The 13081-nt window shown below is 52.7% G+C and overlaps 5 protein-coding genes across 5 annotated transcripts; 1 reads left to right on the top strand and 4 right to left on the bottom strand.

Annotated features, from left to right (window-relative positions):
• Positions 1-77: 77 nt before the first annotated feature.
• CGGC5_v008382 (uncharacterized protein) lies at positions 78-2544 on the bottom strand (the record flags this gene model as incomplete). Its single annotated transcript, XM_032026690.2, has 1 exon — positions 2218-2544. The coding sequence occupies one exon, from the start codon at positions 2542-2544 to the stop codon at positions 2218-2220; it is 327 nt and encodes a 108-aa protein (XP_031891940.2).
• Positions 2545-3195: 651 nt separating this feature from the next.
• CGGC5_v008381 (6-phosphogluconate dehydrogenase, decarboxylating) lies at positions 3196-5224 on the bottom strand (the record flags this gene model as incomplete). Its single annotated transcript, XM_032026676.2, has 5 exons — positions 3196-4604; positions 4657-4744; positions 4805-4821; positions 5021-5093; positions 5171-5224. 5 exons carry the CDS (start codon positions 5222-5224, stop codon positions 3196-3198), a joined length of 1641 nt encoding a protein of 546 aa, XP_031891947.2.
• A 35-nt stretch (positions 5225-5259) lies between these two features.
• CGGC5_v008380 (uncharacterized protein) lies at positions 5260-6772 on the bottom strand (the record flags this gene model as incomplete). Its single annotated transcript, XM_066152006.1, has 6 exons — positions 5260-5632; positions 5697-5789; positions 5852-5969; positions 6030-6140; positions 6193-6457; positions 6602-6772. 6 exons carry the CDS (start codon positions 6770-6772, stop codon positions 5260-5262), a joined length of 1131 nt encoding a protein of 376 aa, XP_066008860.1.
• Positions 6773-8538: 1766 nt separating this feature from the next.
• Positions 8539-10147, top strand: orsC-9 (Tyrosinase-like protein orsC; the record flags this gene model as incomplete). The annotated part of the gene is made up of 7 exons (XM_032026654.1): positions 8539-8768; positions 8844-8952; positions 9034-9088; positions 9150-9235; positions 9296-9641; positions 9693-9885; positions 9952-10147. The coding sequence occupies 7 exons, from the start codon at positions 8539-8541 to the stop codon at positions 10145-10147; spliced, it is 1215 nt and encodes a 404-aa protein (XP_031891945.1).
• A 339-nt stretch (positions 10148-10486) lies between these two features.
• CGGC5_v008378 (uncharacterized protein) lies at positions 10487-12506 on the bottom strand (the record flags this gene model as incomplete). Its single annotated transcript, XM_066152005.1, has 3 exons — positions 10487-11765; positions 11837-11874; positions 12168-12506. 3 exons carry the CDS (start codon positions 12504-12506, stop codon positions 10487-10489), a joined length of 1656 nt encoding a protein of 551 aa, XP_066008681.1.
• Positions 12507-13081: the final 575 nt, after the last annotated feature.

Below are 13081 nucleotides of genomic sequence, written 5' to 3'. Positions count from 1 at the left end.
AATTTGTGAATATGCCATTCAAATTCATTACCAAAACCCCAAACAACTTCTGAGCGCCCCACACCATGGAACAAGATCTATATCTGGACAACCTCGCACTGCGGCTTTGGCCCGCCAGCCTTTTCTATAGCATCCTCGATGCAGCCCTGAGCTCCCGACCCATCCACGATGAATTCAACAATCCACTCCCTGTCATCCCTCATCTCGTACTTGAACTTCCAGTAACCTTCGTTCTTGACCATCCCACACGCACCCACCTTCTCATCCAATGTAGCCCCGTTGTCATGACCAGCCCATCCAGCGCCCCAGATCTTCACACCAGATATTACCCGCCGACCACTTCCGACCTCGATCTTGCACCCCGACTTGAATCCGTTAGAGGCCTTCGTCCTCACCGAGAGCGGATCCATACGATATTCGATACCGCCGGCAAGATAGGAACCGCCCGCCTTGAATGGGACAGGATTGGAACTAGATCGCCCGTCGCATGTGTCGAGGAGCTTTCCACGCATGATGTCGATGCAAGACTCCCTGTTAACCTGATAGTAGATGCCGGCGGGGAACTGATTAGATAGTGAGACAGCGTCCGGGCGGTTTTCTCTGTATCGGCGCGTGAACCGCGACAGCCCGATGAAAAGTTCCCGGCCATCGGGGAACTCCTGCTTCGATGCCTCGGGACAGAATTCCTTCTCGATGATTTCGGCAAGTTGGTTGCGCTCAACCTAGCGCTGTTCCTTCTCAACGCCTTCGCATTCGAGGACCGGATCGTCGAACGACTCCCACATGTCAGCGTCGCCGTCTTTCACCTCTTGTCTTGGCGCCACGCTCCGCTTCTTGCCCGGGATGCCGGCGTAAGGGTGGTTTGCAGGCTTGGCTTGGTGGTTGATTCCGGTTTGGAGAAGGGCGGTGGTGGCGCCGGAGTCGACAATCACCTGGTCTGCTGTGACTGCCATGATCTGATTTTGTTCGATGCGTTCATAGACGTCCCTTACGTTGGAGGAGATGCAGCCACCTTCCCACCCGATCATGAGGGCCATCACCCCCGAAACACTGCGAGAATTATTCATTAATTATACTCGAAAAGAAGCAGAGGAAGTGAGGCTGCTTACTGAGGTGTCGCCATGCTAGTGCCAGCCAGATATTCTGTTGCCGTATCAGATGTGTGGATGGCAGACTTGACTCCAGCACCCGGGGCCCAGATGTTCCTGTTTCCCTTGTAGTTGGACTTTGCCCAGCGGTTGTAGTTCACATCCACGGCGCCGACACTCAAAACTGATTTCCATCTGTCGCAATGTGAGCATTTATCTCGCGACTAGAAGGAGAATATTTGTAGCAAGTGACTGACCTAGCCGGAACACCTATGCTTTTCTTGTTCTCATTGCCTGCGGCCGCAGCAACAGCGATTCCAGCATCGGCTGCCTTCGCCCAGGCCTCCTCGAAGTCAATCGGGTTGGTGTAGTTGCTCATATCCCACTTCATGGATACGTTGATGACGGAGCCCTTGAAGTCCGATACCTTGGCGTTTTTCTTGTTGTTGTGGGTTTTGATTACGTCGTGGACGGCTGAAAGAAGACATGGAGTAAGTTCGCGCTCGCCTCATTCAGGTTACATACAACCTACAGCTAATGATATGAGCCATGGTTGAGGCGCAGTCGACTTTGACATTGATGATGTTGGCAGCTGGGGCGACACCGTAGTTGGGCGAAGCAGCGATGGCCGCAACGTGTGTCCCGTGTCCAATGTCATCGTCCTAGACAGAGCTAGAGTTAGCCCCTTCAATGTTTGCCATATTCACCTTTCAATGGTCATGTGGAGTATCGACGTACCATTTTAGCAGTATTGCAATACGGAGACTTATCGTTACTCTTCTTGCCATTGAAATGGCTTGCTCGCCCACCAAAGGCCTTGTGCGAAAGACGAATGCCGCTGTCAAAAACGTAAATATCAACACCCTTACCAGCGTTCGCTAACCATTCTGCCTCGTGATCCTCCTTGTAGATGTCACCCTTAAGCTGCTCGGGTATCTTTCTGCCTGCAGCGATCATAGCCAAGTTCCATTGCGTGTTCTTGCGGGTTTCACTGTCGTAATGAAGTGGGACCTCACCACACCCATCTTGTCGATTCTCCAGGTTCTTGGTGCGCGATCTAGAACGGGAGTATGCCTCGTCCACTACCCCAGCAGGCGGTCCAGATGGTGCGTACTCGTCGGCCGAGCGCTCAGGGCTCACATTGTGGTTGTGAGTGACGCGCACAACACCTGGATCGCGGCGGATCATGGACAATATGGCTGTTGCCCTCGGGGATGACGAAGTGGTAGGCGTTCAAGAGATCCCAGTTCTCGAATTCAGTTGCCACTTCGGCGACGTTGAGGCCGATGTTGGTGAAGTGATCTTCCAGGTTATGGTCGTCGCGTAGCTTGACGATGTAGTGCTCAGTTACGATGTCCTCGTCGCGTGGGACGATATACGGAGCCTGCGTTTCTGACCTTGGGGCTAGGAAGGCAGCCGCCGAACCTGCCAGAAGTGACGCAACAAACTGCCGCATATTGAGGGGGATAAGGAAGAGGTGTAAGGTATCCGGTTTTAGGTGTAAACAATGAGCAGGAGGAAGGATAAGTATGAAAATTGAATGTGATGATGGCTTTCTGATATAGCCTCGCCATCCTGAGGACATTGGATTTATATAATTGTGTTTCCTTTCAAAAGGGAATTCGCATAGCATCTCGAGCGCACCTCAACTCTGCCTTGTGAGCTCGGTCTTGGTCGAGGCGCAAGCCTCATCCGCATTTAGCTATTGTGAGGATCTCGGACTTGCGATCCCAAAATTCCTTTGACTTGATTAATGAGTCCCAGAACATGTGTACCTGAATACCTTGCGATCTTCTATGCGTCAGCTTACAGTCGGACTCTCTACATAGTAACTTGGCTGTGTTTCGCACCTCAGCTCATGATTGGTTCCATCGCACTCTCTCAATCAATTACAGCTCTCTAAGCCACCATTGGACCGCTGATCCCTGAGATAGGTCCAGCGAACAAGTCATGTTGACAGACGGACATCAGCACAATGTTGTACCTTCTATCGCCATTGTCACTGTACCGAGAAAGACGCGAATTCTGAGTTGGCAGGTTGATATCGATTAGGCAACTCACGTTGCATTTAGTCTTGCATTAATTACGCTCGTCTACCTAGTTACAACTAATCTCTCTTTCCTTTGGCTGGCTTCCACTCGAAATGATGCTGGCCTGCTTTGGGCTCGCCGGGGAAAGCATCCCCTTTCTTGTCAAACATGTGTTTTCCAAAGTAATCTAACTCCGCCTCCATGAACTGGGTGGGAAGCTCGTTCGACGTCGAGTACTTGTAATACTCGAGGCTTTGGCTCAACGCAGGGACACAAAGGTCTGCCTCAACAGCTTTCAGGATGACTTCCTTTGTAGCAGAGAAGTTGCATGATAGGTCATTTCCAACCTCGTGGTTGGAAAGTACGTCGTTTTCGATGTTGCGGTCCTCGCGACTGTACATGGCGTCAAGCACGTCGACGATGCCGTCCGCCTGGATGATGCATCCGCCGCGCCACAGCTGGAGTATGTTTCTGTAGTTGAGCTTCCAGCCCATCTTGGCGTCTTGAGCCTGGATCATGTCCATACCCTGTGCAAAGCAGGTAAGGAATCCAAAGTAAGTCGCCTTCTGCAGATGATCGAGAAAGTCCTCTCTGGAGGTGACGTCCAGGTTTCTCGACTCCACGCCTCCGTTCGCGGCATCTTTGTTGTGCTTGCGTTGTCCTGCGAACGCTGATGCAAAACGGAACAGATGGGCACTAACGATAGTTGCCGCGGGGATGTGCAGGTTGATAGCATCTCGACAGGTCCAGTTGCCGGTTCCTTCGGTGTCGTCAACATCCTGCACGACCTTGTCTCTGATATGGCCCAGAGGGTTCTCTCCATACTCGTCTCTGGTGTTTGAGATGTCGACTGCGATCTTGATCAGGAAGCAGTCATGCAAAGGGCCCGATGAATTCCACTGGTCGAACACAGCTCCGATCTCAGAATAGCTCATCCCAAGTCCCTGCACCATGATCGACCACACTTCTGCCAGCACCGACATCATGCCCTGTTCGATGCCATTATGAACCATCTTCACAAAGTGTCCGCTTCCTCCCGGTCCCACGAGGCCTGTGCAAGGCTTGCCGTCCCGCCCCTTGGCCGCGAGCTTTTCCAGAAAAGGGAGAATTCGGCGCACCACGTCGGGATCACCACCGGGACAGAAAGAAGGACCGGATCTGGCGCTCTGGTAACCGCCCGACACTCCGCATCCGATGTAATGGATGCCTTTTGGCGCGAGCTCTCGCTGTCGTCTTTCGGTAGCTTGCCACTGCTCATTCGCGCAGTCGATTATGATGTCTTCCCTCTCGAGATTGCCACCCGACAAAAGACCCTGAATAGCTTCATCGCCGACGGAGCCATGCGGAGTGCTGAAGACGAACACACCCGGCTTGCTCTGCGCCTTCACAGTCTCGCACAGATCCTCATAACCCTCCCGTGCCGTGATACGGTCATCCAGACCAAGATTCATGGCGTCTCTTCTCAACTTGTCGATGTTTTCTTTGCCTAGGGACTTGTTAGAAGCCGAGACGACGGTCGGCGTCGAATGGGGCCGTACTAGGGTCGTACAAGAAGACACGATAATCGTTCTCGGCGAAAAGAAGACTCATCGCAGCCCCCATGCTGCCTACGCCAACGACACCAATCTAGACAGAGTCAATCATTTTTGAACTTTTGGGCACCGAGTCTCCTGGTTGATGACTTACGGTGGTGAATTCGACTCCTTCAGTCGGCATGTTGGCGATATTTGGGATCGGTGAATAAACTTTTGACAAGCGGGAAAAAGGAAACCTTTGCAAAGATGGAATGTGTAGATTGACTGATATCAATTGTACCTAAAGACGAAGATGGTGGTTGCTGGATGACGTTTGTCGGGCGTAAGTGGTTCATCGAATGTCATCGTGACGTCTTGGCTGAGGTACTTGGCTGAGCATTGACTAATGGGTTGCTTTGGCCCGCCCAAAGCAACTGTTTCATCAGCTGCAAACCGATCACCTAGAAGGAGACCACAAAATCAGACAATTTCCACAAAAGACGTTGCGGCGGTTGCGAAATCATCATTCCTCACTCACCAGTTGAGTTGTGATAGGTGTGTGGTTCACGCCAAAAAGCGGACCGAACCCCATTTCGAGACGATTGTGGACAACTGTATTCGCCGAAGCTACACTAGATCTTTGGGACTCCTCTGCTGCCCATCGTCGACAGACACTGAAACATGCGTTGTCTTGGTGATGCCGTCCCGTGGTACGCTTCTTTGCGTCCCCACAATACTCTCCTCAGAGTCCATTTTCGATCGCTTGAATCCCGACCTGACAGCAGTCGTGTTTCTTCGCGACCTTGAAAACATTTCAATATTCCCCTGGGGATCGCCAGTAGCACCAGTCCGGTTCGTCCCATTGTTTCGTACGTAGCCATCGTGGTTATTGTACTGAGAGGTATACTTCGCTGAGGAGCCTGCGAGGATGGCCCTGAACAGGGGCTTGAGACAAGGGATCGAGGCGGCGATGATGGCTGTGCAGATTTCGACCGTTGTCCTACGAATGAGTCATTAGCGTGTGCGGCTTCACTTGTGGTACTGGAGACGAGAGGGCTATTTACCAGATTGTGATATCGGAACTGTCGAAGAGGAAGTCGCCGTGTTTGCCGTAATTGGGCAGGAAAGAGATCTTGATGACAGCGGCGACCGTGGCGCTGGATGGTAGGGTAAGCAATAGGCTCTTGATGATGGAACGCAATCAGTCAAGTTGGCTTACAAGATTCCCAACGACAGGACTCCAATAATTGCGGATTTGACTTTCCAGTTGAGTTGGACTGTCCACAACATTGGGATTGGCAACAAGGCGAAAAGTAGATCTGTGAATACCGAGACACCTACGCAAGGTACGACCACATGAGCACAAAGGAACTGACCGAAGGCGACAGAAGACTTACCCGAGTTGAAGAAGGCAGCAAACTTCAGGTTTGCTGGTGGGATGCATTCGCCACCCTCGATCGAGGTATCCCACGCGTAAGCCAGCGGCCGACACTGAAAGAACACAGTCACTGAGAAGATTAGAATCGACGCTCCCCAGCACTTGTATGTTCGAACACCTACAGAAGTTCCCCGTCGCAGATAGAATCGTGAAGACGATGGTTCCCATGATGACATACCGCATCCGTGTTGAAGGGCTCACCCTCAGCAAAAATAGCCCAACGCTGACTTTAGCCAGACATAGAGCAATCAGGCACAGAGGCTGTGTGACGAAGTTGTAATGTAGCCCGATGACAACATTTTCCTTGGGTTCGATGTACTGGATATGTCGTCCTCCTCCATGCTCGACTTCAGGTAGGATCACCATCATCTCGGCGAAAATGACGACCTAGAAAGAATTAGCTAATCACTTACAAAGTTTTCGAGGTTGGTTGAAGTCATAGTGGCTGGAGTTGGAGACCAAAGAAGCGCTGAAAATGGCGAGGTCTTTTTCACGGAAGCATTGCAGCAGATGACATGGGACCGTACTTACCGTGGCGGCGACGATACACCAATCATCCCAACCAACGAGTCGAACAATCCTTGCCCTTACATACATCCTCATCATGACAATAACCACCGAGATACCCACTAGGCTCCCGCAGGTTGCGAGGATCTCTGGGCCTCTGTTGATATCCGGCGGAAGCTCCGAAGCGTCGGCCATGGCTATGGAGTCTTGAAGCTTGAGTAGAAACGAGGAGGAACCAAGAGCACGCAAGATCGACGGCGGGCCTTGCGTCGACGAGGCACCCAATTCTTTATCTCGGTGTGGCCAAGCCACGCTCGCCTCCTATTACTGCCGTACCATGCTCCGCTGCAGAACGCCGGCACCCATTCTGCGCCGCCTCGGCGCAGAGAAGAGAGAGAATTTCAACCCACCTTTAGTGGCAGGTGAACCTGTTGGTGTGGCTCATCCGATGGGATAGATCATGCAGGAACATAACAGAGATGACGCGAGAGTCACCGACAGGGGGCAAAGGAACTTGCCATAGACCCCTACATTAACATGCGACCCTCCTTCGTGAGGGACTTGTCCGATTTTGCGACTGCTTCGTTATCCTTTACCATTCAGTAGTCTGTGGCTAGTCAGTTTTCCTCGTTCTACCAACAAGATTTACGAGTCCCTATATTTCATCATCCGTTTTGTCGACATCTACGTATGTCTCATTTTTTGCGTTAACATCCAACGGCTATGGCCAACCCGCGGCTCATTTTGATGCGCGATTGCGCTTGAAACCTTCAGACATATGTCGAGCTGATTTGAATAGGTCACTCGCAGGTGACTTACATTCATGCCTAACCAGCTTTTCACATCTAACAATTCTCGCCGAAAATATTTGCCGCATGTTCGTAGCGTCAAGCAATGTTGCCCACCGGGATGTGGGCAATCCTTCAAACTAGAACCAACATAGACATCAACACGAGTTAAACCTTGCCATTATGCCATTTTACGGCCAAGATCACGAAGCCCAGACATTGTTCCACTAATGGTGGAGGATTATCAAGGACTCAGGAGTGGGTCTACTTCCACCGTCCATAGGTAAAATACAGGGATCCGTCCGGGGAACAAAGATCTGGCGAACAACCGTTCCTCGCAGCAACTCGGCGGCCCGGCAGCGAACAGAGCATCAGTCGGCCAAGACGTTCGCTTCTTCGTGGCATTCCGGAACTTCCGGCATGCGCGTACCTTGTTGGACTCCCTGGAACCGATTCCGCGGGCTAGGGGACCTGCAGGCGACCGTTGCGATAGGAGCGTATGTAACCGTCATGGAGGACGGTGTTGGCGCAGGGGGACAGCGTCCTGATTCGCTCTCATGATCTTATGTGGAAACTCCGCCGGTGAAGCTCACTGTCGGAATCCTTCAGCGAAGGTGGCACAAGATGCTGGGCGTGCCCAGATGAAGCCAGATTCCTGAGATTAGGGGCCGGCAGAGAGCCGAACTTCCTTTTTGCGAAGGTCGTCCGCGTCGGTGGCATCTCAGACCCTGCCTGCATGCCGGGGGCTCAGCAACCAATGTTACCAACAACAACGCCGTGCTCTTCTGGTTGGCTAAAAGATACCCTTCTCTTCGGCGAGCGGTACGCCACCTGTGCCACCTGAATACGACTCCACTGCATGCAAGTTGGTGCAGAGCGCCGCAGACGTGCATCGCCTCTTAGCCCAGATGGGCGACAGAGCAGGCTCGCGACAGGCCATTGAAGAAATTCTGCAGAGATGAGAACCGGACTCGCCAATTTGCCGGCATAAGCTCCGCAGCAGTTGTGCTCTTTATTATGTTACGTCCATCGCTCATTGACGCGCTGACCTTTCTCTCTTCATCTCTCTTCAAGCTGACTCGCACCCAGACTTGACACGGGCCCGGCCATTAGTTCGTCAAAAGACTCGCCAAATTTGGTTGGCGATCTTTTTTGCATCGACCGTCGCCGACTATGAGGATCAGTTCCATCGTCTCTACGGCCATCCTGGCGTCGTCTGCCTGGGGTCTCCCGACGGTCCAGCCCCGGGACGATCTCGCCGCCGACGAGGCCCGGTTCTCCAATCTCACGGAGAGCATCAAGGCTGACGTGCTCAAGTCGCTGGACGAGCGCGAGGAGAAGCTTCGCAAGCGCGGCGAGACGGCCACCTGCACGGCGAGGAACCTGGTCTTCCGCCGCGAGTAGTAAGTCATGATCCCTCCGCCCCAGCCGCCCAGAGACGTTGCCGAGATGAAGTGACTGACTCGATGCACCACCAGCGGTTCGCTGTCCCAGGAGGAGAGGCTTGCGTACGTTAACGCGGTCAAATGTCTCCAGCAGTTGCCCGCGCACACGCCGGCGAATGTTTCTGCGGGTGCACGGTCGCGGGTAAGGCCATGAAGCCCACTCACACAACCCACCTCACCGGACCGATCCGAGATTGGCTGACCGTTTTCGATGTTTTGACAGTTTGATGACTTTGTTGTCATTCACATTCAGTCGACTCTGTTCATTCACTACACGGGTGCGTTTGCTCTTCATCCAGAAGCCAACAAGTCCCAATGGTTACTGACATATCTGCCCAGGCAACTTCATGCCATGGCATCGCTGGTTTGTGCATCTGTACGAGAAGGCATTGAGGGATGAGTGTGGTTACACTGGCTATCAGCCCGTAAGTATTCGTTGAGGCACGATTCCCACTAATGATTCGGATACTGACTCGCCATAACAGTATTGGGACTGGCCGAAATACGCCTCGGCCCCCGAGAAGTCTCCCGTCTTCAACGGCGACCCGTACAGTCTCGGCGGCAACGGAGACTACGTGCCCCACGACGGCCCCGTCATCACCCCGCCCGATGGAGTCGGCGGCGGCAACATCCAGCTGCCCGCTGGCGTCGGAGGTGGCTTCGTGACCACCGGTCCTTTTGCCAACATGACTGTTAATCTCGGCCCCGTCGGCGGCCTGGAGGGAACCGCTGCCGGCCCGGATGGTGGTCTCGGCTACAACCCCCGCGGACTGAAGAGAGACGTCGGACCTGCTATGAACCAGAGATACGCCAACTATACCACTGTGCTCAGTATGTTGCATTGTGAAGTTGACGCTCGATTGATTGACTAACCGGCGGTAGACCTGCTTCTGAAGCCCAACATTTCCGAGTACCGACTTCTTTCCGAGGGTGTCCCCTACACGATCGAGATCGGCCCTCACGGAGGCATGCACTACGCGATCAGCGGTGATCCGGGCGCCGACTTGTTCACTTCTCCTGGTGACCCTGCTTTCTGGGTGCACCACGGCATGATGGATCGCATGTGGACCCTCTGGTAAGCTATACATTAAGCTTAAACCTCGATGCGACATGCCTGATCTGACCTTTTTTCTCCTTCCAGGCAAGCGATCGACCCAGTTAACCGCCACAAGGACCTTAACGGAGGAGACTACGGCCACTTGACCTGGGCCAACGAGCCACCTTCCAACAAGACTCAGCTTACCGATGTTATTGACATGGGATATGCTGGCCCGAATATCCAGATCCAAGATGTGATGGATACGCTGACCGGCCCGTTCTGCTACTTCTACCTTTGAGGATGCATCTGAGGAGTTTAAGAGCCATACAGCTGAGCCTTCTAGCAAGGTTGCCATGATCCGGTGCAATTTTCAATGACCTAGCGTAATAATAATCAATCAATTTGAATCCCAATATCTCTGTAACGTGTATTAGATATGCGTGATAGACTCTCACGTAGCGTGAAACAAGACAACAACAATAACAACAATTGCGGAACGTGGCTCAACAATGAAGACCCCGGATCTGATGACGAGCTTACCTTCTGACAGCCATGTCAAAATGGAGGCCGGTTAGTTAAGCTCACACTTGTCAAGCCGGGCCTCTGACAGTAATCGAGGCTTTTGGGCCATGTCAAATCAAGAGAGAATTACTTCTTTCAACTCTAGAATATCCTCTCGGTTGCTCATCCAGGTGCAGATGCCGATCCGCCGAAATGTCGACTTGTCCGAGCACCATAGGAGGACAAGGGCCACACTTTTTTCAACCAAGGCCACGAGAAGGTCCTCACCATGCGAAATTTCCCGGTCCGTGCTGTCGATAGCTACGTCCAGATACAGTCGACCACCAACGGCTTCACCGACTGCCAGGTCCCATAAGAAGTCCCCGCCGAACTCCTCATCTCTGCGGACGTGAGCTGGAAAAGTAAGCGTCTGCAGCTTCATCTGTGCTTCGACAGGTGCACTGAAGTCGTCGCCTGGTATCTGGCATTTAACTTTCAAGTGCTGAATGGAGAAGTCCTCCATGGGAGTGCAACGCTCTAAGCTGACTTCTCCCGAAATCGATGCCCAAGACCACGAAGGGATGAAGTAGCCAGTCAGCCTTTTGGCTTCGCCAGAGTAGGACACCCACGCGAGTGAATCGCTTGGTCTGTTCATCCAGATTTCAGCCGAGTACCTGTCCTTTGCGACCCCACCGATCTGCTTCGCAACGGCCGAGATGGCCAGCAACCTGTCCTGCTGCTGTCCGGCCTCCATGACCGAATAGTATTTCAGAAGGTCTCTCCACCTAAGGTAAAACACCTCGGAATCAGCCATAATGGACCATTCTACGCCGTAGGCCAAATGCCTGCTGTTACTGACACTCTCGAGATTCAGGCTCGAATCTCCAATCCAGCCGTCATAGAGAGGTTCGGAGTTCTGCTTCCGCGTCTCTGCGCATATCCACTTGGAGTTATGTGTCCCAAAGTAAAGCACTCTAGATGAGAGAATGGACTCTTGGAAGCAGCAAGCCCGCGTCTCGGTCGGTTCTGCTTCATTGTTCCCCCTGCCAGTCCAGAACACGACAGAACCCAGATCACCGTTCCCACATAGATATGGTATCCGGAATCCTCTCTCGCCTGCGATACTCCGTGAATGTAGGAATCCTTCCTCGACCATTTTCGCCCGGGCAGCGGTAATGGTGAAGTAGGCCTTTTCGTAGATGTCGCCCATGCGCGAAATCTCCTGTGCCTTATCATCGTCTGAATCCTGGATAATGCATAGAGCATCTACCCAGAGATGAGATACCTCAAAACTCATAGTGACCGTTATCGCATCTTTGATCGTTTGCGGAAGTTTCTCGTAAGGGAGCCCTTCGCGCCATGTGTTCACGTCGGCTTGGCGCAGCTTGACTCTCTGGTCACCTCCCCAGCAGTAGCTAAGGGCTACATAAGAAGGTTGGACTGGCTGGGACGACTCGACCACCTTGATCGCTATTTTCGAGCCTACCCTAGATAACGATAGTAAGCGACGAGGCCCTGACCAGACTTTGGAACCAGCATCGAGCCTGGCCCTTGCAGTTTCTGCTTCGATGCAGCTCTGATGTGTGGATGCACATTCGTGTAACCAGTGTCGGAGTTTGGACAAAGCATCCGCTGATAGTGGATGAATGGACGGCAGCTTCGTTCTGATTTTGTTGAAAGCAATGTCTCTTGCTACCAAGGACTAAGCACACACTGCTTTTAGTACACTCCGCCGGCTTGCCTTACCCTTCTTCCGCACACACAACAACCTGACGAGAAGGATCTCCACTGTCAACATGATCATTTAGATCATTAACCCAATCAAGAACCATGTGAACCTCAGACGGGCCCTTATAGTACGCACGAAGCCAGCTCTCGTCCCAGGTGTCCAGACGGCGCAGCGTCACGAGCCACGCAAAGAGCTCGCAACCAGTCTGGGCCTGCTCAAGCGCCTCACCATAGGAAATGTTGAATGAGTAGGCCCTGCCGGTGGCATAGTAGGTGTGATCCAATATCTCCTCCCACCACCCTTGGACGACATTGCCGACATAGTGCGATGCGAATAGCAGCCTGTCCTGGCATGTCTCGCAGGAGTGTGGCTGAGGTGACTCATCCACGCTGAGTGGTGGCGGTCTGGCGGTGGATGAAGCTGCCATAGCGGGGGATAGATAGAATGGATATTGTGATGAAGCAGAGGCCAGCGAGTGAGTGCCTTATATATGGTCAAAAGTGGTTGGTTTTTCTAAGGTAAGGTACCTTGGGTTGGGCGCGCGTTGCGCCAGATGTAGGGTGTCAGACACCTGCGTGCCCGAGCCACGTATGGCACAGCGGTTGCGCCACACCTGCAGCATGGCAGATCGGTATCAGCTGTAATAATAGGTATGTGGGTGAATTGCTCTAGTCATAACAATAAAGTCTACACAGAAACACCCTATAAGTATAGAGGAGCAGCAGTGTAAGGGATTATATTACTGTTATCCCTATTATTAGGGATAAACTAACCTCAGCCGTCAGAACTGTACAGCGGTCAATTTCAATCGTAAGTTTTCGAAAATCGCTTTGGATGAAGGGCCACTGGCTCTACGTCGATCTAAACCGGACTTCACCATGAGGAGCGCGTTCAAGGCCGCAAGGCTCCTCGGAAGCGTGCTCCTTCCAGTCTGATTTGGGTCCGTCGGAGTCTCGGGGGAACTGGGACCCACATCGCTCCGGCCTTCCCGTCCCGTCCCGG

This window comes from Colletotrichum fructicola (assembly GCF_000319635.2).
Source record: "Colletotrichum fructicola Nara gc5 chromosome Unknown KSG_Nara_v1_contig04, whole genome shotgun sequence".
Lineage (NCBI taxonomy): Eukaryota > Fungi > Ascomycota > Sordariomycetes > Glomerellales > Glomerellaceae > Colletotrichum > Colletotrichum fructicola.
The sequence above is the reverse complement of the archived record's forward strand: the minus strand, read 5'-3'. Positions and strand labels throughout refer to the sequence as shown.